The sequence below is a fragment of the Syngnathus typhle genome, linkage group LG21, assembly GCF_033458585.1.
Source record: "Syngnathus typhle isolate RoL2023-S1 ecotype Sweden linkage group LG21, RoL_Styp_1.0, whole genome shotgun sequence".
Classification (NCBI taxonomy): domain Eukaryota; kingdom Metazoa; phylum Chordata; class Actinopteri; order Syngnathiformes; family Syngnathidae; genus Syngnathus; species Syngnathus typhle.
This window is the reverse complement of record NC_083758.1, coordinates 3115890-3140699: the sequence shown is the minus strand read 5'-3', so window position 1 is coordinate 3140699 and position 24810 is coordinate 3115890. Positions and strand designations below refer to the sequence as shown.

Sequence of the window (24810 nt, the reverse complement as noted above, 5' to 3'; positions counted from 1 at the left end):
TAGCCAAAGCGCTTTGACTCATTTTGCAATGCGGAGGCCACATGGTGCCGCACTTTGAGTCTCCAGCGGTTACTCCACGTGGAGCCAGCGTCAGATCGGGAAGAAGTACTTTGAGGTGCCTACCGTCCAGTCCATGCGGGTGCAAAGCTCCTTGCCGGGGCCGTTGGAGGCGGGGCTACTTGCAGCGGCCCCAGGTGTTGCAGGCCCGACCCTGAGATGGCTTTCCTGCATGGGGGGCGGGGGGAAGCTCAAAAGAAGATTTTTGTTTTAAAGCGCACACACGCTCTTGCAAAGGAATCAAGGAGGAGCCGCCACTATGGGCTTTCCGGATGTTCTGACTCAGCCGTCGGAATTAGAAGTTAATGAATGAATGAGGTTTTCTTTTTTTTTTTCTCAACAAATGACCCACGGACTTATGTGGCAACCGGCTTCTGTTTCAGTGGGCCGCTTGTCACCAACTGTCAAGCCGTAGGACAAAGAGGAGTCTGTTTACACACCCTGGAAGGTGATCACACACACGAATCCTGGGATAAAAATAGTAATGAGTGAGTGACAACGGGAGAAATGCAAGGACGAATGCTGACTGGGCATGACCCCCCCTCCCCCCCAACTAACAAGCCGCGCTTGCATCCTCCTTTTCCTCCTCCCCGCAAAGGTGGGCTGTCGGCGTTGCCGTGGCGACGCTCGCCGGCTCGTCCGGTAAACACGCGGACGTTTGCGCGGCCCGTTGAGCCGCGCGCTCCGAGTGCCTCGAGTGACGTCACAACAACAGTTGATGCGCACTTTGGCCTGATGCACGCGCGAGCGAGCCCAGTTGCGCGTTTCACATGTTCTCACGGGCCGTGGCGACGTCATTGTTCTGGTTTCGCTTGAGTGGAAATGACACTCATTCGAGAGGAACGGCGCACTCACAGGAAACGCCCGTGCAATCTGGACATTATTCGCCAACACGCGGGCGCGCGCGCAGGAATGCGCGTTTCACAAACCACAATAGCAGGAAGACATTACCGCACGCGCGCACACAACTAGCATACATTTTGGAGCTTCCGTCTTTTTGCGGCTTGCTGTGTTTTTCTTTTTGTGTGTCACCGCGGCGCATCCCGTCCGTCGTCGTCAGGTTGCGCTCAGGAAGTCAGACTCTTTCCTTTCCGACCTTCCTCTGCTTCTATTTATAAACTCTTGCCTCCCTGGGAAATTTCAATTGTGCCGCGACGGCTGCGGGGAGGCGGTGACGTCACGCGCAGACCCCGCCCACTCCCACCTCTTTGCAACTTACTGTCGCTGCACGCTAGCAAACAGTGCAAAACGCCATTGCCTGGCTAGCGGCTACATTGGGGGAGACGAGGAGTTTTTCATCCTCCACCTCTTCCTCTGTCCTCCTCTTCCCACTCATCCTTTGGCTCCTCCTTCCTACTCATGCCTCATCCTCTTCCTGGTCCGTCCGTCCTTCAACTCACTTTCTCCTCGCATCCCTCCCTCCATCCTCCCACTCCCGCCTTCTTTTGCATCCTGACTCAAGTGAGGGTCAAATTCGATTGAGATGATGACGCAATCATACGAACGCAATGCTCTCGTATCAGACGCTTGCTCGATCACCCGCTCGTTTGCTGTCACAATGTACCCTACACCATTCCGACACATTTCTTTGCTATCGCGTTTGCTAGCGCATGCGCAGTGATATTGACCGGCAGAATAACATCCGGTTGTTCCCAAAGATGATCTTTTTTCTGAAATAATTTTACGGTAACGGACTTAGGTAAGCGTACAAATTTGGGTGCGTATTATACATGGGTACAGGCTTTTTTTCCAGCATCGACATGCCATTTTTATGTATTATGCACGGGGGCGCATTATACATGGAAAAACACGGTATGTTGGGAAGGCGCTTGCTCGCTCGCTCTCTCACACGGTGAGACCAGACGACGCGAAGGAGAGCGAGAGGTGAGTTTGCTTTCTGTTGTTTGACCCGTATAGACACACAGTTTTGCTTTTAAATAGGAGCGACCGTTTGTGGTGTTATTTAGTGAGCCGGCCGGATGGTCGGACGCTTTCTCCATATATTGTCAGTTGTTTTCTTTGATTGAAGTTTGGGGGAGGGGGGAAGGGAAGGGAACGTAACGACAAGGAAGCGAAGTCAGTAGCAAAGTCAGTGGTGAGTAGTGTTGGCTCGTGAGTAAACGAAGCGTTCGGAATGAACGTATCTTTTCAGTGAACGAGAGTGAACGAATCACTTTAGGAAGTGATTCGTTTTTTTTTTTTCCCTTTCATATATAACTCTAACCAGTAAATGTCAGTAATGGCCATTGAAGCTGGTGCTGTAAATCAAAACGAAGAAGAAAATCAGCCAATCAGCAGCGCCAGCGAGCTGCATTGAACTGATTCTAAGGATTCCGTTCACCTAAAAGAACAGGAATGCACATCACTAGTGTCGAGCAGCCTCGAGAACCAGGAAGGAGTCATAAGAGCGGAAATTAGGCCACAGGAAGCAAGTCCTAATAAGTCCCACCTTCTGCGCTTTGGGTGTGGAATGGTATTGTGCGAGAAAATCAAGGTTAGCCTTTTGCTTTCAGTTTTACGGGGGAAAGATGGCTCAGGATGCCGAGAGCAAGGAGCTGCTGTTGGAAACGCTGGAAGACCTGGGGCAGGAGGACTTCAAGAAGTTCAAGTTTTATATTGATCTGGCTCAGAGCAAAAAAGAAAACGCAGACCGGACTGACATCGCCGAAGTGCTGGTGAACAGGTACAGCAAGAACGCTGTGGCGGAGACCATTAAGATTCTGGAGAAGATCAACAACTATGAACTGGCCCAGAAGCTGCAAATCAAAGGTGAGATGAGCGTGGCTTCTTGTGGGGGGGGGGCTTTCCACAAAGCAGCTCTCCGATGCTGCCCTACCCTTCTTGCCCCCTTCACTTGCCTCCTTGAGTGGAAGTGGCGGCATGGGCGCAGCGCGCTTACGGCCAGGCTCAAAGACGCGTTTGATCTCCTTCAGGTGTCAACCGTGCGCCCTCAGATAGCATCTCCTTAGAGGTCCAGATGGGCAAATTCAAGCGGGAGCTGCAAGAGAACCTGCGGGCCATGTACTGCAAGGCTCCAGAGGGCAACACGGAGCGCAGCCGGCAGGAGGCTCTGGAGAGCGTCTACATCAAGCTCCACATTAGCCGCGGCGTCGCTGGTCACCCCGACAAGCAGCACGAGGTCCTTCAGATGGAGATGCGCGGCCAAGACGAGGAGTCCATCGATCCGTGCGACATCTTCAAAAGCGAGATGCCCCTTCGCACCATGGTCACCGTGGGCTTCGCGGGCATCGGGAAGACCTTCCTGGTGCGCAAGTTTGTCCTGGACTGGGCCAACGGGACAACTAACACAGACGTGGACTTCATCTTTCCCTTGCCCTTCCGCGAGTTGAACTTGGAGGAGGAAAAACGCTTTTCGCTCGCAGAGCTCATCCAGCACTTCATGTGCCACAGCAAGGCAGCCATCGAGATGCTGAAGGACATCTTGGGCAGGCTGCAAGATTTGGGCAAGCGCACCTACCAAAGCAGCAGCGTCAAGATTTTGTTTGTGCTGGACGGCTTGTACGAGTGTCGCCTCAAACTGGACCTGAGCGATGAGCGCAAGGAGCGCCTGGATGTGACCCAAGCGTACCCCGTGGAGGTCCTCCTGGCGCATCTCATCAAGGGGAACCTGCTTCCCTGCGCCCGGCTTTGGATCACCACGCGGCCCCAGGCGGCCCCCGACATCCCGCCGCGCCTGGTGGACGGCAGAACCGAGGTGAAAGGCTTCAGCCGCTCCCAGAGGCTGGACTACTTCAGGAAGAAGTTCCCCAAAGACGAGGAGGACGTCATCAAGCACATCCAAAAGTCCCGCAGCATTTTCATCATGTGCCACATGCCCATCTTCTGCTGGCTCACCGCCACCGTTCTCCGAGATTATTGGAAGCACGGAAAGAAGCTGCCCGAAACCCTGACCGAGATCTACACAGAGTTCCTACTCTATCACCTGGGCAGGTCCGAGGAGCGAGGCGACCAGAAGCCCACGGAGTACGTCAAAGCGCTGGCCAAGATGGCTTTTCGGCATCTCATGAAAAAGCAACAGATCTTCTACGAGAGCGACTTGCGGGAAAGCGGCTTGGATGACCCGCAGGTCGCAAAACATTCGGGAGTGTTCACCGAGGTCTTCGAGGAGGTACCGCCGCTCAAGAAATACCAACGCGGCAAGATGTTTCAGTTCATCCACCTGAGCATCCAGGAATATCTGGCCGCTCTCTACGTGATGATGAGCCTGTTCCAGGACAACAGGAACGTGCTGGGAGAGCTCCCGATGCATTGCGAGCAGACGTCGCTCGTCCGGGTCCACCAGGCGGCCGTCCTCAAAGCCTCAGAAAGTGAGGGAAACCTGGACTTGTTCCTCCGCTTCTTGGTGGGCCTTTCCTTGCAGTGCAACCAGGAGCTCATGGGCGAGCTGCTGAAGGCTCCCAAGAACTTCAGCCACAGCAACGCAGAAACAGTCCGCTTGATCGAGCAACAGATAGATAAGAACTCTCCTGAGGAGAACATCAACTTGTTCTACTGCCTGAAAGAGCTGAAGGACGAGTCCCTGCTGAAGCAGATCCAAAAGTACCTAAAAGAATTGCGGTTCCACGATGACAACGTACCTCCGGCCATTTGGTCGGCCCTGCTCTTCTTCTTGCGGGCTTCTGACGAAGCAATGAGCTGCTTCGAACTCTGGAAATACGCTCCGTCTGAGAAGGGGCTCCTGATGCTGCTGCCGGTGGTCAAGGCTTCTCGAAAATCAGTGTAGGTGCCGTCGAGCCAGCACGTTGAACCGGCCGCCCACGTGTCAGCCGGCCGCCCTCTTCTCTTCTCAGGCTCCACCACTGCGAGCTGAGCAAGAAAAGCTGCGAGGCGCTGGCCTCCGTTCTAAGCTCGTCCCGCACCCTGAGCCATCTGGATCTCAGCTTCAACGACTTGCGTGACGACGGGCTGGAGGCGCTCGCCGTCGGACTGGCAAAGCCGCAGTGCACCTTGCAAGTCCTCGGGTAAGGCTCTCCTCCACCCCCGTCGAGCGAGCGGCAGAAGGCCAGCCGGCCCAAGAAGCTTGGGCTTGTGTCAGCCGGCCGCCCTCTTGTCTTCTCAGGCTCGAGAGCTGCAACCTGAGCAAGAAAAGCTGCAAGGCGCTGGCCTCCGTTCTAAGCTCGCCCTGCAGCCTGAGGGAGCTGGATCTCAGCCACAACGATTTGCGTGACGACGGGCTGGAGGCGCTTGCCGCCAGACTGGCAAAGCCGCAGTGCACCTTGCAAGTCCTCGGGTATGGCGCTCCTCCACCCCGTCGAGCGAGCGGCAGAAGGCCAGCCGGCCCAAGAACCTTGGGCTTGGGTCAGCCGGCCGCCCTCTTGTCTTCTCAGGCTCCAGTGCTGCAATCTGAGCAAGAAAAGCTGCGAAGCGCTGGCCTCCGTTCTAAGCTCGTCCTGCAGCCTGAGGGAGCTGGATCTCAGCCTCAACGACTTGTACGACGACGGGCTGGAGGCGCTCGCCACCGGACTGGCAAAGCCGCAGTGCACCTTGCAAGGGCTCAAGTAAGGCTCTCCTCCACCCCTGTCGAGCGAGCGGCAGAAGGCCAGCCGGCCCAAGAACCTTGGGCTTGTGTCAGCCGGCCGCCCTCTTGCCTTCTCAGGCTCATTCACTGCAACCTGAGCAAGAAAAGCTGTGAGGTGCTGGCCTCCGTTCTAAGCTCGCCCGGCAGCCTGAGGGAATTGGAGCTCGGCGACAACGACTTGGGTGACGACGGGCTGGAGGCGCTCGCCGCCGGACTGGCAAAGCCGCAGTGCACCTTGCAAGTCCTCGCGTAAGGCCCTCCTCCACCCCTGTCGAGCGAGCGGCAGAAGGCCAGCTGGCCCAAGTACCTTGGGCTTGTGTCAGCCGGCCAACCTCTTGTCTTCTCAGGTTCAATAGCTGCAAGCTGAGCAAGAAAAGCTGTGAGGCGCTGGCCTCCATTCTAAGCTCGCCCTGCATCCTGAGGGAGCTGTATCTCACCCACAACGACTTGTGTGACGACGGGCTGGAGGCGCTCGCCGCCGGACTGGCAAAGCCGCAGTGCACCTTGGAAGTCCTCAAGTAAGGCTCTCCTCCAACCCCGTCGAGCGAGCGGCAGAAGGCCAGCCGGCCCGAGAACCTTGGGCTTGTGTCAGCCGGCCTCTTGTCTTCTCAGGCTCTGGAACTGCAAATTGACCAAGAAAAGCTGCGAGGCGCTGGCCAAGGCTCTCCGGTCCAACCCCTCCCACCTCCAAAAGCTGAAGCTGTGGGGCAATGACATCGAAGAGGAAGGAAGGCGGGTCTTGGCCGAGGTCCAAAAGGATCCTCGCTGCAGTGTGGAGATCACGTGGTAGGTTCCAAACATCTTCCAGGGCGCTCGCTCGCTCGTCTGAATGGACCGGCGACACTTGTGCGTTGAAGAAAATGGGTAGCTACAAAGACAGATGTGCTCACAGCTCATGGACTAAAGTACCTAAAGTCACACCAAAAAGAAACATTTGAAGCATCTCATTCTAGCTAGTACACACCAAATCAATAACGACCACAGAAGTAGACATTTTTAGACGAGATGTGATGGACTATGTCAGGGGTGTCCAAATTTTTTGCAAGGAGGGCCAGATTTGATAAAGTGAAGGGGCCCGGGGGTCAATAGTTTTTTCGGACATTTTTTAACTACAAAAATGTAGTTAAGTGTACAACACACGGTTATAAAACAAATTTCATTGTCACAATTGTCTTTATTTTTCAAATGACAAAATAACCAAATATGAGTCACTCAGGCAGATGTGAACAACTCTAAAAACACAAATTCTGCCTTTCATTCATATGTGAAGAGTCAGATAACATTGAACAAACTGTATGAAATACCTTACATTTACATGAGTTTAAAATGACTTTTGCCTCATGAACATTTTAAACGTGAGTTATAAGTAATGCAAAGTTGTCTGTTATTATTAAAACTTAAAACTAGTGAATTTTGCTCTTGTCATTTACATTATCTTTCAGAAAATAATAGTTTGTGTCAGGTCTACAGGTCCATGACATCAACCGTCTTAACATGGCCACTTTGTAGCTTGCTTTAGTAATATTTATTTTTGACTCACAGTCCCGTGTGAAGAATCGCTGTTGTGATGCCAGTTCAGCTTGGAGCTGCTTCACTTTATCAGCGCGGTCACTCCCTGTTAGCTGGTCGTTTGTGTTCGCATGTTTAGTCTGATAGTGTCTCTTTGAGTTGAAATCCTTAAACAAGGCAACCGTCTCTTTACAAATTTCAGTGATGTACAGTAATCCCTCGCTACATCCCGGTTTGTTTAACGCGGTTTTACTACATCGCAGATTTTTTTCCCAAATTGAAAAAAAGAATTAAAAGTCAAAATCAAACTTCTAAATTGAGGAATTATTGCACAAAACTTGCCCACACGCGAGCAGAAGGCAAGGAGTGCCCACACAATTGCAGTGCGTACACTTGTACCTTTTTAAAAAAAAAAAAGAAAAAAGGTTATTATAATAAGAGTTCTAAAAACATATTTACAGTGTTGTACCTTGTTATAGAAAATTGTTATAATAATAAAAGAGTTCTAAGAACATATTTACAGTATGTACACTTCTACCTTGTTATAAAAAATGTATAATAATAAAAGTTGTTCTAAAAACATATTTACAGTTTGTGATAAGAATTCTCCATGTTATTTATGTTATTCAGCCATGCTTTGATTTGAGGTAGGGTGATTTATTTTGAAGGCCGTTTTCAGGCGATAGATAACACTTCCTTCCTTTTTTACGTTCTTGAACATATGTCGGTTACAGTGGTACAGGAGTCATTGGCGATGTGTGTCTCCTAACAAGAGAAATGAATGATCACATGTGTCTAACCTTTAGGACAGGGGTCACCAACCTTTCTTAAACCGAGAGCTACTTCCTGAGGACTGATTAAGACAAAGGGCTACCAGTTTGACACACACTTCTGAAATAGCCAATTTGCTCAATTTAGCTTTCACTATGTGTTGTTATTGTCATTTCCAGTTCACATCTAAGTGTGATTTTAACAATAATAGCAAAAATACAGTCAAACCTCGGTTTTCGACCGCAATCCGTTCCAGAAGGCGGTTCAAGAAGCAAATCGGTCGAATTCCGAATCTATTTTTCCTATTACAAATACAGCGGAGCCTCGGTTTTCGAACGTCCCGGTTCTCGAACAAATCGGTATTCGAACAAAAAATTCGAGATTTCTTTGCTTCGGATGTCGGACGAAATTCGGTTGTCGAACCTCGCGAGATGAAACGAGAGGACCCGCATGCCAATTGACTCCTTTACGTTCTTGTTACTCTGAGGATTGCATCAACTCTAATCATGCCTCCAGAGGAAGCAAGTAGGAGCAGTAAAGCCATCCCAAAACACAAAGACGCTCCATAATAGGGGTGTAAATCGCGGGTTTTGTCACGATACGATATCATATCGATACAAAGAATCGCGATACGATGTTTGCCGATATCTTAAAGCCTGCTGTGATTCATTCACGATACATCACGATATAGTGCTCCACGATCGATATATATAATTTTTTTTAAATAAAAAATATAGAACAATATCCTGATTTATAACCATTCATACGCAAAATCAACAAGGTACTGCAAACTCTTTATTTAGTATTGTAGTATACAAGTGCTTATTTTAACACTGAACTTAATCAAATTACTATATTTTTTCTCATATAAGTAAGTAAAGAAAAATGAATATTCTTTCTTTTTTTGTAATACCATTAACTTTAAAGTGCATTACTGAACTATTTATTGACAATAATTTTAATTGGCCGTTGAGCCATCTTTTCTTTGGAATCCAAAGTGCTTCCAAACGAATGACTTGAAGCCCAAAGGTTCCTCGATCTGGTGCAGCATGAAGCACGTGACCTTGTTGTGGAACTGCCCGCGCAAAGCACACAAATTAGCACCGGCCAGCAGCTCGTTTCAACATTTTCACACATCACATCGCCGAGTTCGTTACATGTTTTGTGTCTATAGTCTGACGGAATTTAGCTCAGATGGTGGGCAAGCCCGTTCGCACGCGAGAATTCCAATTTGAGCCAAACTCACAGCCTGCTTGCACCACGAACAGCTGATGGCGATGATTACTGTGGAAGAACTTCTGCTGAAAGCTCTGCGGAAGGAAAGGACAAACAAAAGACGAGGACGGAAAGGGATGTCGCTCGCAGAGACGGGGCGGCCGGGCGTCCATTTAGCTGGCCTACCAGCCTGGCTGCATGGCTGCCACAGACCTTCCCGCACTGCAGCTCAGCACGTTCTGCCGGCAGAGAGCAGACGGCGCCGCCTTACACCTCCACCTGGCCTGGGCCCCGCTCGGACCTCCCGTCGGGAGACTTACATCTCGCAGGCACCGTGAGCCTCCTACCCTGAAAGTCGGCTTGCACCTGAAGTTGATCTTGATCACGAGACGGCCAAGGCGTCACGTCAGGGCTCTGGATTTCCTGTGTGCGTGCGTGCGTGCGTGCGTGCGTGCGTGCGTGCGTGCGTGCGTGCGTGCGTGCGTGCGTGCGTGCGTGCGTGCGTGCGTGCGTGCGTGCGTGCGCACTACCTTCTCCAGCTGCTCGGTGCAGCTGGTGTGGACGACGATCTTGCAGGCGACCCACTTCCTCCTGGGCGCAGACTTCTTCAAGCACAAACACACAGGTCGGCTGTCAAGACGGGCAGGCAGGCAGGCAGGCAGCAGCAGATGACGGGGCGAGCGAGCTCACCGCAGCCTTGAGCAGGCAGGCGTCCTCCCCGAGGTAGCAGAGTTCGCCCGAGCAGCTGGTCTCCATCCACAGGTGGGCACCGTTGATGGCGTTCTCCTGCCGGGTGGATGGGCGGGCGAGACTGCCATCATTTTCATTTTTGGGATTTTCATTGCGCGCCAGCGAAGAATTTGCTTTCTCCCAAAGTGAATTTCCCCCTCTGTCTGTCTGTCTATGTATGAAGTGGGCGGGCTTGTACAGACAGGGAGGGCGTTGGTCTGACACCTTTGGATGCCACGGCGACAATTACGTTGGGAAGGCGCTCACTCGCTCACACGCTCACACGGTGAGACCAGACGACGCGAAGGAGAGCGAGAAGTGAGTTTGCTTTCTGTTGTTTGACCCGTATAGACACATAGTTTTGCTTTTAAAAAGGAGCGACCGTTTGTGGTGTTATTTAGTGAGCCGGCCGGATGGTCGGACGCTTTCTCCATAAATTGTCAGTTGTTTTCTTTGATTGAAGTTTGGGGGAGGGGGGGTCCCCTACTTCTTTAGGGAACGCAACGACAAGGAAGCGAAGCCAGTAGCAAAGTCTGTGTCGAGCAGCCTCGAGAACCAGGAAGCAAGTCCTAATAAGGGTGGAAATCAGGCCACCTTCTGCGCTTTGGGTGTGGAATGATGTTGTGCAAGAAAATCAAGGTTCGCCTTTTGCTTTCAGTTTCACGGGGGAAAGATGGCTCTGGATGCTGAGAGCAAGAAGCTGCTGTTGAAAACGCTGGAAGGCCTGGGGCAGGAGGACTTCAAGAAGTTCAAGTTTTATATGGATCTGGCTCAGAGCAAAAAAGAAAACGCAGACCGGACTGACATCGCCGAAGAGCTGGTGAACAGGTACAGCAAGAACGCTGTGGCGGAGACCATCACGATTCTGGAACTGAACAACAACTACGAACTGGCCGAGAAGCTGCGCAGACACGTGCCGCAAATCAAAGGTAAGGTGAGCGTGGCTTCTTGTGGGGGGTGGGGGGGCTTTCCACAAAGCAGCTCTCCGATGCTGCCATACCCCTCCTGCCCCCTTCACTTGCCTCCTTGAGTGGAAGTGGCGGCATGGGCGCAGCACGCTTGCGGCCAGGCCTAAAGACGCGTTTGATCTCCTTCAGGTGTCACCCGTGCGCCCTCAGATAGCCTCTCCTTAGAGGTCCAGATGGGCAAATTCAAGCGGGAGCTGCAAGAGAACCTGCGGGCCATGTACTGCACGGCTCCCGAGGGCAACACAGAGCCCAGCAGGCAGGAGGCTCTGGAGAGCGTCTACACCAAGCTCCACATTAGCCGTGGCGTTGCTGGTCTCCCCGACAAGCAGCACGAGGTCCTTCAGATGGAGACGTGCAGCGAAGACGAGGAATCCATCGAGCCGTGCGACATCTTCAAAAGCGAGAAGCCCCTTCGCACCATGGTCACCGTGGGCTTCGCGGGCATCGGGAAGACCTTCCTGGTGCGCAAGTTTGTCCTGGACTGGGCCAACGGGACAACCAACACAGACGTGGACTTCGTCTTTCCCTTGCCCTTCCGCGAGTTGAACTTGGAGGAGGCGAAAAGCTTTTCGCTGGCAGAGCTCATCCGGAACTTCATGTGCGACAGCAAGGCGGCCATCGAGATGCTGAAGCACATCTTGGTCAGGCTGCAAGATTTGGGCAAGCGCACCTACCAAAGCAGCAGCGTCAAGATTTTGTTTGTACTGGACGGCTTGGACGAGTGCCGCCTCAAACTGGACCTGAGCGACGAGCGCAAGGAGCGCCTGGATGTGACCCGAGCGTACCCCGTGGAGGTCCTCCTGGCGCATCTCATCAAGGGGAACCTCCTTCCCTGCGCCCGGCTTTGGATCACCACGCGGCCCCAGGCGGCCCCCGACATCCCGCCGCGGCTGGTGGACGGCAGAACCGAGGTGAAAGGCTTTAGCGTCTCCCAGAGGCTGGACTACTTCAGGAAGCGGTTCCCCAATGACGAGGAGGACGTCATCAAGCACATCCAAAAGTCCCGCAGCATTTTCATCATGTGCCACATGCCCATCTTCTGCTGGCTCACCGCCACCGTTCTCCGAGATTATCGGAAGCACGGAAAGAAGCTGCCCGAAACTCTGACTGAGATGTACACAGAGTTCCTACTCTATCACCTGTGCAAGTCCCAGGAACGAGGCGGCCAGAAGAGCACGGAGTACGTCAAAGCGCTGGCCAAGATGGCTTTTCGGCATCTCATGAAAAAGCGACAGATCTTCTATGAGAGCGACTTGCGGGAAAGCGGCTTGGATGACCCGCAGGTCGCAAAACACTCGGGAGTCTTCACCGAGGTCTTCGAGGAGGTACCCCCGCTCAAGAAATACCAACGCAGCAAGATGTTTCAGTTCATCCACCTGAGCATCCAGGAATATCTGGCCGCTCTCTACGTGATGATGAGCCTGTTCCAGGACAACAAGAACGTGCTGGGAGACCTCCCGATGCATTGCGAGCAGACATCGCTCGTCCGGGTCCACGAGGCGGCCATCCGCAAAGCCTCAGAAAGTGAGGGAAACCTGGACTTGTTCCTCCGCTTCTTGGTGGGCCTTTCCTTGCAGTGCAACCGGGAGCTCATGGGCGAGCTGCTGAAGGCTCCCAAGAACTTCAGCCACAGCAACGCAGAAACAGTCCGCTTGATTGAGCAACAGATAGATAAGAACTCTCCTGAGGAGAACATCAACTTGTTCTACTGCCTGAAAGAGCTGAAGGACGAGTCCCTGCTGAAGCAGATCCAACAATACCTAGACGAACTGCGGTTCTACGGTGAGAACGTACCTCCGGCCATGTGGTCGGCCCTGGTCTTCTTCTTGCGGGCTTCCGACGAAGCCATGAGCCGGTTTGAACTTGGGAAATACGCTCCGTCCGAGAAGGGGCTCCTGATGCTGCTGCCGGTGGTCAAGGCTTCTCGAAAATCAGTGTAAGTGCCGTCGAGCCAGCACGTTGAACCGGCCGCCCACATGTGTCAGCTGGCCGCCCTCTTGTCTTCTCAGGCTCCGGCACTGCGAGCTGAGCGAGAAAAGCTGCGAAGCGCTGGCCTCCGTTCTAAGCTCACCCTGCAGCCTGAGAGAGCTGGATCTCGGCCACAACGACTTGTGTGACGACGGGCTGGAGGCGCTCGCCGCCGGAGTGGCAAAGCCGCAGTGCACCTTGCAAGTCCTCAAGTAGGGCTCTCCTCCACCCCCGTCGAGCAAGCGGCAGAAGGCCAGCCGGCCCAAGAACCTTGGGCTTGTGTCAGCCGGCTACCCTCTTGTCATCTCAGGCTCCAGTGGTGCAATTTGAGCAAGAAAAGCTGTGAAACGCTGGCCTCCGTTCTAAGCTCGTCCTGCAGCCTGAGGGAGCTGGATCTCAGCTGCAACGACTTGTACGACGACGGGCTGGAGGCGCTCGTCGCCGGACTGGCAAAGCCGCAGTGCACCTTGCAAGTTCTCAGGTAAGGCTCTCTTCCACCCCCGTCCAGCGAGCGGCAGAAGGCCAGCCGGCCCAAGAACCTTGGGTTTGTGTCAGCCGGCCACCCTCTTGTCTTCTCAGGCTCCAGTGGTGCAATTTGAGCAAGAAAAGCTGCGAAGCGCTGGCCTCCGTTCTAAGCTCGCCCTGCAGCCTGAGGGAGCTGGATCTCGGCGACAACGACTTGCGTGACGACGGGCTGGAGGCGCTCGCCGCCGGACTGGCAAACCCGCAGTGCACCTTGCAAGTCCTCGCGTAAGGCTCTCCTCCACCCCCGTCCAGCGAGCGGGAGAAGGCCAGCCGGGCCAAGAACCTTGGGCTTGTGTCAGCCGGCCACCCTCTTGTCTTCTCAGGCTCAATAGCTGCGAGCTGAGCAAGAAAAGCTGCAAGGCGCTGGCCAAGGCTCTCCGGTCCAACCGCTCCTACCTCCAAGAGCTGAAGCTGTGGGGCAATCACATCAAAGAGGAAGAAAGGCGGGTCTTGGCAGAGGTCCAAAAGGATCCTCGCTGCAGTGTGGAAATCAAGTGGTAGGTTCCAAACATCTTCCAGAGCGCTCGCTCGTCTGAATGGACCGGCGCACTTGTGCGTTGAAGAAAATGGGTAGCTACAAAAACAGATGTGCTCACAGCTCATGGACTAAAGCACCTAAAGTCACACCAGAAAGAAACATTTGAAGCATCTCATTCTAGCTAGGACATACCAAATCAATAACAACGACAGAAGTAGACATTTTTTGAGATGTGATGGACTATGTGGTCATGAGAAATGTTTTGAGAATAAATTGATGATATATTTCTATTTGTTATGCACTTTGAAATAACAAATGTTGCCATAATGCAGTGCTTCTCAAATAGTGGGGCGCGAATAGTTTTCTTCTTGCTTTGTAACAGAAAATAATTGAGAAGCACTGCCTTAATGAATGAAGTAAGTGGTCAATGCATGCCAAGAATGCCAAACGCTTGATTGTATCTATCTTAACTTTTGTCTAGGTTTGATCTTTCAGATGATTGAAGAATCTTCTGGACAGAGGGAAATGTCTTGCCGAATAATAAAAAAATATGTATGGAAGTATTGTTAACCGAGAATGTGCCGTAAGTGCGTGGAATGTGAGAATATGAAACAAAAGCACACTACACGGTGAGTAAAAGCAGAATTGCGTGCACGTGGTGTTGCATCCCACAACGTCAGGATGATGGGATCGCTGGCTCACGCAGCAGTCCTCCCTCCCTCCCTATATATATATATATATATATATATATTTTTTTTTTTAGATAAATACAAAAGCAACTTAAACAACTTCACAGCATGTTACAGTATCCCGTTAAAGGTTTTCCTTCTACACTTTTTTAAACTTAGGTAAGGTACAACAGTTATTTAGTTCTTCACTGCTGGTGTTCCATAATTCCACACCTTTAACTGTTATACAATGTACCTTTAAGTTTGTTCTCACCAAATCTATTTTAATCACAAGTGTTCCTCTTAAATAATAGGTACTTTGGCTCCACTCAAACAACCTCTGGATACTGTTTGGCAAGTGATTATTTTTTATTTTGTACATGAGTTGGATGGTTTTAAAGTCGACTAGGTCATTATATTTCAGTGAGTTCAGTTTGATAAAGAGAGGGTAAGATGGTTCTCTATAATCAGCATTATTTACAAGTCGTATTGCTTTATTTTTGAAGAATGAAGATTGGATCTGTGTTTGTTTTGTATGTATTGCCCCTCACCTCCACACAGTACATAATGTATGAGAGTATGAAGGAGCAGTACAAGAAATATAATGATGACTGATTTATAAGGTCTTTTACTTTATATAATACTGCTAGTGATTTTGAATTTTTTTATTTCATATACATTATATGTGGTAATTTATTATCTATAGGCACTAGAGATGCACCGATCCGACTTTTTCAGTTCCGATACCGATACCGATGCCGTGGCTTTGCGTATTGGTCGATACCCGAAACCGATCCGATATTATGGTTGACTTAACAAGCTACATAACTCTACATGTGGAACAGAAAAGACCAAAGGCAATGGCATCAGGCAGACTACACAGTTCTTTGCTCTAAATTAGGGGTGTCCAAACTAACGCTCCAGTTTTTATTGGCCCGCAGCAAATTCTGAAAACATAATTGAATATGGCCCGCACAAGAAGCTTGAGCTCAGCTTCTCAGTTTCCACACTAGATGGAGCCCGCCACACAAAGCGTTTAACGTCCCATTAACACCCCCCCTCCCCCCCGGAAGAGAAGCGAACGCGCAGCGTTTGACATCCGATTAGACTCACCCCCCCCCCCCCCCCTTCGGGAGAGAAGTGAACGCGCAGCCTTTGACGTCCCATTAGCAACCCGAAGAGAAGCGAACGCGCAGGGTTTGACGTCCGCTTAGCAACCCGGGGAAGAGAAGCGAACGTTCGCTCCATGTTTGCGTTTGTTTAGAAAACTCTCGTGGCATGCGGCACACGTGCTGCTGGCGTATGACGTAGCCCGCGTCCCAATAGATTAAGGAAAGTATCGGCTCACAGATCGGCTGTATTTTCCGATACCCGATCCATCTATTTTGTTGATATCGGGGCCGATATCCGATCCAGATATCGGATCGGTGCATCTCTAATAGGCACTCCAAGAAATGTTATTTCATTTACTCTTTCTATTTCTATATTATTTATTGTAAGAATTCTGTCTGTTAGTCGGACGGTTTCCAAATATAATATATACTTTGTTTGACTTAAATTGAGTGTAAGTTTATTTGTGTCAAACCAACTCTCAACTGTCATTTTTCCATTTCAATACCCACAGTATCCAGTAGTTGATCCAGGTCATCCCTACTGCAAAGCAGGTTTGTGTCATTTGCAAAAACTACGGCCTTGAGTAACCTGGAGACCTTGCACATCTCATTGACGTACAAAATGAATAACAAGGGGCCTACTATTGAGCCCTGAGGAATCCCACACTTTACCTGCTTTAGTTTTGATTCACAGTCCATAAGTGGCACATACGTATTGATTCCTGTTTGATAAATAACTGTTTAAGTGAGTGACAGACCTTGTATCCTATATCTTTCAAGTTTTCTTAACAGTATTTCATAATTTACAGTATCAAAAGCTTTCTTAAGATCCAAGAAAACACCTACAACGTATCGTTTCTTTTCAATAGCTGTTGTTATTTCAGCTACGAAATCTAACAAAGCTAGTGTGGTGGTCCTATTTTTCCGAAATCCGTACGGTTGGTCACACGGGATATTTTGTTTTGTAATAAAATCATCAAGCCTTTTATCAAATATTTTTTCAAATATTTTGGAGAATTGTGGAAGTAGAGGTATTGGCCTGTAATTTGAGAATATGTGTTTGTCCCCAGCTAACCCTAACCCTTCTCATTCGTTTCCCTTAGAACCATACTTTCGGCTATGGGTACATCCTTAATTAGGTCACTTGTTGTTAGAAAAATGTATATATATGTTATCATGCGTTCTCTAATCAATGCTTTACGGCAATATTACTGCAATATATGCTTGCTGTTTGGCCTTGCTGTTTTTATGATGTACCACAGAAGAGAAAAGCTACGGCTGGGTCAGACAAGACGCAGCTGACAACTCAGCAAAAAGAAGACATCTACCGAGACAGTTCCTTTCTAACAAAGACAACTTTGTTAGACAACATGCCTCATTGCTGTCTTGCACCCCAGATGAGCCTACAAGTGACCATCATTGTCAGGGTTTTCCTAACTTGATCGTAGGATTAGGTTGGAATGTCTATAACAGGTAATAAATAACCTAGCTTGTCCCATCCTACACAATATCGTAAAACTTCCCCTGCTATGTTTTAACTAGAGGTCAAAGGTTTTCTCTTCTGTATCTAGTCCACTCAAACTTCTCTTCCCAGATGTTCTTATCAGTATGTAAACACCAAGTGATAGACTGTCCATATTTGTAGATTCCTGGGACCAGAAAGCAGAAATACGTATGGATGATTGTGACGATGGAGAAAGAGGAAACATGCATTCCAACAAAGAATAACAGAGAAACAGCATCATCTTCCAAATAAAGCACTTCAAGTCATCTTCAGCAGCGATACAAAAATAAGCCTGGATATGAAACACTCCAAACAATCATTTAATAGTTGAAACAATAAGATTAATCTTCACAATAATAATAACGTTTATGCCAAAACTGGAAAATAATCAATTGTGAGGTCAGAAAATGCCATGCAGAACCAACGCTAGTGAGAATACCGTGTTTTCCCATGCATAATGCGCAAAATCTAACTAATTTATTGTCCTAAAATCTGGGGTGCGCATTATGCATGGGTACAACAATTCTTGAAGAAAACCTCCCTCGAAATAAAACTTGAAATCACACCTTTCTTCTTGTTTGTTGTCAATCGCGCATTGCATTCGGCCATCCTGCCCAACACACTTAGCCAGTAAAATTTATAATTGCCGACGCATCTTTTGATACGGTGGTGCAATCCTTGGTGTGTTATTGTCAAATATTGTTTGTTTCAAAAAAATAAAAATAAAAGCTCAGTGGCCTAGTGCTAGAGCCTAGGTAAGAGTCCAAATTTGGGTGCGTATTATACATGGGTACAGGCTTTTTTCCAGCATCGACATGCCATTTTTATGTATTATGCACGGGGGCGCATTATACATGGAAAAACACGGTATGTTGGGAAGGCGCTCGCTCGCTCGCTCTCTCACACGGTGAGACTAGACGACGCGAAGGCGAGCGAGAGGTGAGTTTGCTTTCTGTTGTTTGACCCGTATAGACACATAGTTTTGCTTTTTAAAAGGAGCGACCGTTTGTGGTGTTATTTAGTGAGCCGGCCGGATGGTCGGACGCTTTCTCCATATATTGTCAGTTGTTTTGGGGAGGGGGGGTGAGTGTGGTAACGACAAGGAAGCGAAGCCCGTAGCAAAGTCAGTGTAGAGTAGTGTAGGCTCGTGAGTAAACGGTGCGTTCGAAAAGAACGTATCTTTTCAGTGAACGAGAGTGAACGAATCACTTTTTAAAGTGATTCGTTCTTTTTTTTCCTTTCATATATAACTCTAACCAGTAAATGTCAGTAATGGCCATTGAAGCTGGCGCTGTAAAACAAAACCAAGAAGAAAATCAGCCAATCAGCAGCGCCAGCGAGCTGCATTGAACGAATCTTTAGAGTAAACTGATTCTAAAGATTCAGTTCACCTAAAAGAACAGGAGTGCACACCACTAGTGTCGAGCAGCCTCGAGAACCAGGAAAGAGTCATAAGAGCGGAAATTGGGCCACAGGAAGCAAGTCCTAAAAAGTCCCACCTTCTGCGCTTTGGGTGTGGAATGGTATTGTGCGAGAAAATCAAGGTTAGCCTTTTGCTTTTAGTTTCACAGGGGAAAGATGGCTCAAAATGTGGAGAGCAAGGAGCTGCTGTTGGAAACGCTGGAAGACCTGGGGCAGGAGGACTTCAAGAAGTTCAAGTTTTATATGGATCTGGCTCAGAGCAAAAAAGAAAACGCAGACCGGACTGACATCGCCGAATTGCTGGTGAACAGGTACAGCAAGAACGCTTTGGCGGAGACCATCAAGATTCTGGAGAAGATCAACAACTATGAACTGGCCCAGAAGCTGCAAATCAAAGGTCAGGTGAGCGTGGCTTCTTGTGGGGGGGGGGCTTTCCACAAAGCAGCTCTCCGATGCTGCCCTATCCCTCTTGCCTCCTTCACTTGCCTCCTTGAGTGGAAGTGGCAGCATGGGCGCAGCACGCTTGCGGCCAGGCCTAAAGATGCCTTTGATCTACTTCAGGTGTCACCCGTGCGCCCTCAGATAGCATCTCCTTAGAGGTCCAGATGGGCGAATTCAAGCGGGAGCTGCAAGAGAACCTGCGAGCCATGTACTGCAAGGCCCCCGAGGGCAACACGGAGTCCAGCCAGCAGGAGGCTCTGGAGAGCGTCTACACCAAGCTCCACATTAGCCGCGGCGTCGCCGGTCACCCCGACAAGCAGCACGAAGTCCTTCAGATGGAGATGCGCGGCCAAGACGAGGAGGAGGAGTCCATCGAGCCGTGCGACATTTTCAAAAGCGAGAAGCCCCTTCGCACCATGGTCACCGTGGGCTTCGCGGGCATCGGGAAGACCTTCCTGGTGCGCAAGTATGTCCTGGACTGGGCCAACGGGACAACCAACACAGACGTGGACTTCATCTTTCCCTTGCCCTTCCGCGAGTTGAACTTGGAGGAGGAGAAATGCTTTTCGCTCGCAGAGCTCATCCAGCACTTCATGTGCGACAGCAAGGCGGCCATCGAGATGCTGAAGGACATCTTGGGCAGGCTGCAAGATTTGGGCAAGCGCACCTACCAAAGCAGCAGCGTCAAGATTTTGTTTGTGCTGGACGGCTTGGACGAGTGCCGCCTCAAACTGGACCTGAGCAATGAGCGCAAGGAGCGCCTGGATGTGACCCGAGCATACCCCGTGGAGGTCCTCCTGGCGCATCTCATCAAGGGGAACCTGCTTCCCTGCGCCCGGCTTTGGATCACCACACGGCCCCAGGCGGCTCCCGACATCCCGCCGCGCCTAGTGGACGGCAGAACCGAGGTGAAAGGCTTCAGCCGCTCCCAGAGGCTGGACTACTTCAGGAAGAGGTTCCCCAATGACGAGGAGGACGTCATCAAGCACATCAAAAAGTCACACAGCATTTTCATCATGTGCCACATGCCCATCTTCTGCTGGCTCACCGCCACCGTTCTCGGAGATTATCGGCAGCACGGAAAAAAGCTGTCCGAAACCCTGACCGAGATGTACACAGAGTTCCTACTCTATCACCTGGGCAGGTCCGAGGAGCGAGGCGGCCAGAAGCCCACGGAGTACGTCAAAGCGCTGGCCAAGATGGCTTTTCGGCATCTCATGAAAAAGCGACAGATCTTCTACGAGAGCGACTTGCGGGAAAGCAGCTTGGATGACCCGCAGGTCGCAAAACACTCGGGAGTCTTCACCGAGGTCTTCAAGGAGGTACTCCCGCTCAAGAAATACCAACGCGGCAAGATGTTTCAGTTCATCCACCTGAGCATCCAGGAATATCTGGCCGCTCTCTACGTGATGATGAGCCTGTTCCAGGACAACAAGAACGTGCTGGGAGAGCTCCCGATGCATTGCGAGCAGACATCGCTCGTCCGGGTCCACGAGGCGGCCATCCGCAAAGCCTCAGAAAGTGAGGGAAACCTGGACTTGTTCCTCCGCTTCTTGGTGGGCCTTTCCCTGCAGTGCAACCAGAAGCTCATGGGCGAGCTACTGAAGGCTCCCAAGAACTTCAACCACAGCAAAGCAGAAACAGTCCGCTTGATCAGGAAACAGATAGATAAGAACACTCCTGAGGAGAACATCAACTTGTTCTACTGCCTGAGCGAGTTGAAGGATGAGTCCTTGCTGAATCAGATCCAACATTACCTTATAGGGGGGGAATTGTCCACGGAGGACCTACCTCCGGCCATGTGGTCGGCCCTGCTCTTCTTCTTGCTGGCTTCCGACGAAGCCATGAGCTGCTTCGAACTCTGGAAATACGCTCCGTCCGAGAAGGGGCTCCTGACGCTGTTGCCGGTGGTCAAGGCTTCTCGAGAATCAGCGTAGGTGCCGTCGAGCCAGCATGTTGAACCGGCCGCCGACATGTGTCAGCCGCCCTCTTGTCTTCTCAGGCTCCGGAAGTGCAACCTGAGCAAGAAAAGCTGCGAGGCGCTGGCCTCCATTCTAAGCTCGCCCTGCAGCCTGAGGGAGCTGGATCTCAGCCACAACGACTTGCGTGACGACGGGCTGGAGGCGCTCGCCGCCGGACTGGTGAAGCCGCAGTGCACCTTGCAAGTCCTCGGGTAAGGCTCTCCTCCACCCCCGTCGAGCGAACGGCAGAAGGCCAGCCGGCCCAAGAACCTTGGGCTTGTGTCAGCCGGCCGCCCTCGTCTTCTCAGGCTTGAGAAATGCAAGCTGAGCAAGAAAAGCTGCGAGGCGCTGGCCTCCGTCCTAAGCTCGCCCGGCAGCCTGAGGGAGCTGGATCTCGGCCAGAACGACTTGCGTGACGACGGGCTGGAGGAGCTCGCCGCCGTACTGGCAAAGCCGCAGTGCACCTTGCAAGTCCTCAAGTAAGGCTCTCTTCGACCCCCGTCGAGCGAGCGGCAGAAGGCCAGCCGGCCCAAGAACCTTGGGCTTGTGTCAGCCAGCCGCCCTCTTGTCTTCTCAGGCTCCGGCACTGCGAGCTGAGCGAGAAAAGCTGCGAAGCGCTGGCCTCCGTTCTAAGCTCACCCTGCAGCCTGAGAGAGCTGGATCTCGGCTGCAACGACTTGTACGACGACGGGTTGGAGCCGCTCGCCGCCGTACTGGCAAAGCCGCAGTGCACCTTGCAAGTCCTCAAGTAAGCCTCTCCTCCACCCCCGTCGAGCGAGCGGCAGAAGGCCAGCCGGCCCAAAAACCTTGGGCTTGTGTCAGCCGGCCGCCCTCTTGTCTTCTCAGGCTCGATTGCTGCAAGCTGAGCAAGAAAAGCTGCGAGGCGCTGGCCTCCGTTCTAAGCTCGCCCTGCAGCCTGAGGCATCTGAATCTCAGCTGGAACGACTTGCATGACGACGGGCTGGAGGCGCTCGCCGCCGGACTGGCAAAGCCGCAGTGCGCCTTGCAAGTCCTCAGGTAAGGCTCTCCTCGACCCCCGTCGAGCGAGCGGCAGAAGGCCAGCCGGCCCAAGAACCTTGGGCTTGTGTCAGCCGGCCGCCCTCTTGTCTTCTCAGGCTCCAGTTGTGCAGGCTGAGCAAGACAAGCTGCAAGGCGCTGGGCTTTGTTCTAACCTCGCCCGGCAGCCTGAGGGAGCTGGATCTCGGCTGCAACGACTTGTGTGACGACGGGCTGGAGGAGCTCGCCGCCGTACTGGCAAAGTCGCAGTGCACCTTGCAAGTCCTCAAGTAAGCCTCTCCTCCACCCCCGTCGAGCGAGCGGCAGAAGGCCAGCCGGCCCAAGAACCTTGGGCCTGTGTCAGCTGGCCGCCCTCTTATCTTCTCAGGCTCCGGTTGTGCACGCTGAGCAAGAAAAGCTGCGAGGCGCTGGCTTCCGTTCTAAGCTCGCCCTGCAGCCTGAGGAAGCTGGATCTCACCCAGAACGACTTGTGTGACGACGGGCTGGAGGCGCTCGCCGCTGGACTGGCAAAGCCGCAGTGCACCTTGCAAGTCCTCAAGTAAGGCTCCCCTCCACCCCCGTCCGGCGAGCGGCAGAAGGCCAGTCGGCCCAAGAACCTTGGGCTTGTGTCAGCCAGCCGCTCTCTTGTCTTCTCAGGCTCGAGAGCTGCAAGCTGAGCAAGAAAAGCTGCAAGGCGCTGGCCAAGGCTCTCCGGTCCAACCCCTCCCACCTCCAAGAGCTGAAGCTGTGGGGCAATGACATCAAAAAGGAAGAGAGGCGGGTCTTGGCAGAGGTCCAAAAGGATCCTCGCTGCAGCGTGAAGCTCGAGTGGTAGGTTCGAAACATCTTCCAGGGCGCTCGCTCGCTCGCTCGTCCGAATGGACCGGCAACACTTGTGCGTTGAAGAAAATGGGTAGCTACAAAGACAGATGTGCTCACAGCTCATGGACTAAAGCACCTAAAGTCACACCAGAAAGAAACATTTGAAGCATCTCATTCTAGCTAGTACACACCAAATCAATAACGACGACAGAAGTAGATATTTTTAGACGAAATGTGATGGACTATGTGGTCATGAGAAATGTTTTGAGAATAACTTGATGATCTGATGATATTTGTATTTGTTGTGCACTTTGAAATAACAAATGTTGCCTTAATGAAGTAAGTGCTCAATGCATGCCAAACGCTTGATGATGTCGCAACATTTGTCCTTTTTGGCGTGAACATATTTGCGCTCATACTTGTGATCCGACAACTGAAAATCGAGAGAAGTGGTTGTTTTTCGTCATGTAAAAATTGAGCAAATTTGTGATAAACAGGAGGAAAATATTGGAATAATTGAATTAAGCCTTGGCCTGACAGACCTGGAGGCCTTGTCTTAACAAGTTTATGACTTTTCCTTTTATCTAGGTTCTTCCTCTTTAGTGACAGGGCTGTCTGGCCGGCTGAGGTGGTTGAGGTTGGCCAAAGGGTCATGAATTTCAACGCGTCCGTTTGCCATTAGCTCTGCTGCAAAGAAACACAAAACTAGCGTACAGCAGAATTAAAAGATGATGAATTTTCCATTCATGACTAAGTTGATCTTACAGTTTTGTCGCCCTCTGGTGGCGAGGTGATTTAACATCACATTGGAGGTCACAAAAGTGCGTCTTGTGACTTCACCGAAAGCACCAAGCAAATCCCATTTGGGTTACCGAAGCTGCCATGTACACCGAGACAAACTACGAATAACAGCTTTGTGAGAGAATCTATAAATGGTCGGTTATATACTGAAGATTTTATATCAATGGGTAAACCTGACAGACATAACACTACTACAAAGAAACGTTTCCCTTGGAGTCAAAATAATGTAAGTAATTAAGACTTTTAAATGGGAGTAGGAATGAGATTATAAAAGTAGACGAGCAACATTTCAAATAGAAAATGGCTTTATTCACACGGCAACGGGTTGAAAAACTTTTGACGAATGGATCAACTCGAGACGTTAGCAGTTATTTTCAGTGCGACGAAAATGTTGCTTAAAGAAAGCTAAAGAAATACTTACAGAATAACTAAGTTTTTTTTTTAACCGGCAAACAACTCCAAACAAGTTGCCTCGCTTATTTCTGGCGCCGCCGCCGCTCACTTTCGCGTTAGGGCAAGTGTAATACGTATTGCGTCATGAAAACGTCATGACGTACGCGACCCCACTGCTTGAACGTCAACGTAAATTCATTTCAAACAAGAAAGCACACATTCAACTATATTGACTTTCTTATTGAAAAAATCCTATTTATATTGATACTAAAAAAAAAAAAAAAAAAGGAAACAGTTTCCTGGAAATTCCCTGTCGTTCTTTCACTTCCTAAATGAGCGCTGCACATACTTTTGTTGTGGCTTTATGCTCTGATAAACTGTTGTAGTGTTGTCACTTATAGCGGGTTGCTTATTGAATGCTCTAACAATAACACACGGAGGTAAGGATGCAGTACGAGCAGATCTTCACCGGGTGCTCCGTAACGACTCCACCCAGACCTCACCACACAGTCGAGCACTGAGTGCTTGATCCAATCTACCACAACTTTTGTCCACAAAGTATTAAATAAGCTCGCATGGATACGCCTGAGCATTTTGCTCACAAGCTACCAGCACCATGATCGTGGGTGATGGACAGAAGATGCACTTCATACAAGAATTCATACAAAATTGCTCAAATTGTGTTGCTGTCCTCCACTCAGAAGCTGACAAAAACTTGCTGAGGAGCTCACAAGCGTGACAAAAACAAAGGAAAAAAAACAAAAAGCAGCTTGCACACACTTGGTTGCAGGCCATAAAAGAGGAAATGAGGCCCCAGCCACGCACAAGTTATGACGACATCTTCCTTCGTATTATTAGACTGTCCATATTTGTAGATTCCTGGGACCAGAAAGCAGAAATAAGTATGGATGATTGTGACGATGGAAAAAGA

The 24810-nt window shown here is 50.6% G+C and overlaps 2 protein-coding genes and 1 long non-coding RNA gene across 13 annotated transcripts; 2 read left to right on the top strand and 1 right to left on the bottom strand.

Annotated features, from left to right (window-relative positions):
• Window positions 1–1298: 1298 nt before the first annotated feature.
• On the top strand, window positions 1299–14336 carry LOC133145423 (NACHT, LRR and PYD domains-containing protein 3-like). Of its 7 annotated transcripts, none has more exons than XM_061268937.1 (8): window positions 2302–2826; window positions 2991–4797; window positions 4869–5039; window positions 5138–5308; window positions 5406–5576; window positions 5675–5845; window positions 5944–6114; window positions 6209–7689. In XM_061268937.1, exons 1-8 carry the CDS (start codon window positions 2586–2588, stop codon window positions 6384–6386), a joined length of 3081 nt encoding a protein of 1026 aa, XP_061124921.1. In that variant the 5' UTR covers window positions 2302–2585; the 3' UTR covers window positions 6387–7689. The 7 variants fall into 7 exon arrangements, with proteins under 7 accessions (XP_061124920.1, XP_061124924.1, XP_061124919.1 ...); XM_061268938.1 differs by lacking the exons at window positions 2302–2826; window positions 2991–4797; window positions 4869–5039; ... (3 more) ...; window positions 5944–6114; window positions 6209–7689 and adding exons at window positions 10005–10138; window positions 10479–10749; window positions 10918–12724; ... (3 more) ...; window positions 13605–13778; window positions 14241–14336; XM_061268936.1 differs by adding an exon at window positions 1299–1941 and having other exon boundaries at window positions 2571–2826; window positions 5138–5845.
• LOC133145426 (uncharacterized) lies at window positions 6648–24015 on the bottom strand. 3 transcript variants are annotated; one of them, XR_009710910.1, is made up of 4 exons: window positions 23228–24015; window positions 9782–9877; window positions 9412–9696; window positions 6648–9330 (listed from the first exon to the last, which is right to left on the bottom strand). It is a non-coding gene; the product is annotated as an uncharacterized LOC133145426 (long non-coding RNA). The 3 variants fall into 3 exon arrangements; XR_009710909.1 differs by lacking the exon at window positions 23228–24015 and having other exon boundaries at window positions 6648–8951; window positions 9123–9330; window positions 9782–10028; XR_009710908.1 differs by lacking the exon at window positions 23228–24015 and having other exon boundaries at window positions 9782–10058.
• On the top strand, window positions 17872–23054 carry LOC133145422 (NACHT, LRR and PYD domains-containing protein 12-like). Of its 3 annotated transcripts, XM_061268932.1 has the most exons (10): window positions 17872–17982; window positions 18607–18862; window positions 19027–20839; window positions 20909–21079; window positions 21176–21346; window positions 21445–21615; window positions 21714–21884; window positions 21983–22153; window positions 22252–22422; window positions 22521–23054. In XM_061268932.1, exons 2-10 carry the CDS (start codon window positions 18622–18624, stop codon window positions 22696–22698), a joined length of 3258 nt encoding a protein of 1085 aa, XP_061124916.1. In that variant the 5' UTR covers window positions 17872–17982; window positions 18607–18621; the 3' UTR covers window positions 22699–23054. The 3 variants fall into 3 exon arrangements, with proteins under 3 accessions (XP_061124916.1, XP_061124917.1, XP_061124918.1); XM_061268934.1 differs by lacking the exon at window positions 17872–17982 and having other exon boundaries at window positions 18729–18867; XM_061268933.1 differs by lacking the exons at window positions 21445–21615; window positions 21714–21884.
• Window positions 24016–24810: the final 795 nt, after the last annotated feature.

Coding starts and splice junctions, on each gene's coding strand:
- LOC133145423 (XM_061268936.1), top strand. CDS start 2,586: ATGGCTCAGGATGCCGAGAGCAAGGAGCTGCTGTTGGAAACGCTGGAA. Junction 5,040..5,137: donor TGCACCTTGCAAGTCCTCGG/GTAAGGCTCTCC, acceptor TTGTCTTCTCAG/GCTCGAGAGCTGCAACCTGA. Junction 6,115..6,208: donor TGCACCTTGGAAGTCCTCAA/GTAAGGCTCTCC, acceptor TTGTCTTCTCAG/GCTCTGGAACTGCAAATTGA.
- LOC133145422 (XM_061268932.1), top strand. CDS start 18,622: ATGGCTCAAAATGTGGAGAGCAAGGAGCTGCTGTTGGAAACGCTGGAA. Junction 20,840..20,908: donor AAGGCTTCTCGAGAATCAGC/GTAGGTGCCGTC, acceptor TTGTCTTCTCAG/GCTCCGGAAGTGCAACCTGA. Junction 22,423..22,520: donor TGCACCTTGCAAGTCCTCAA/GTAAGGCTCCCC, acceptor TTGTCTTCTCAG/GCTCGAGAGCTGCAAGCTGA.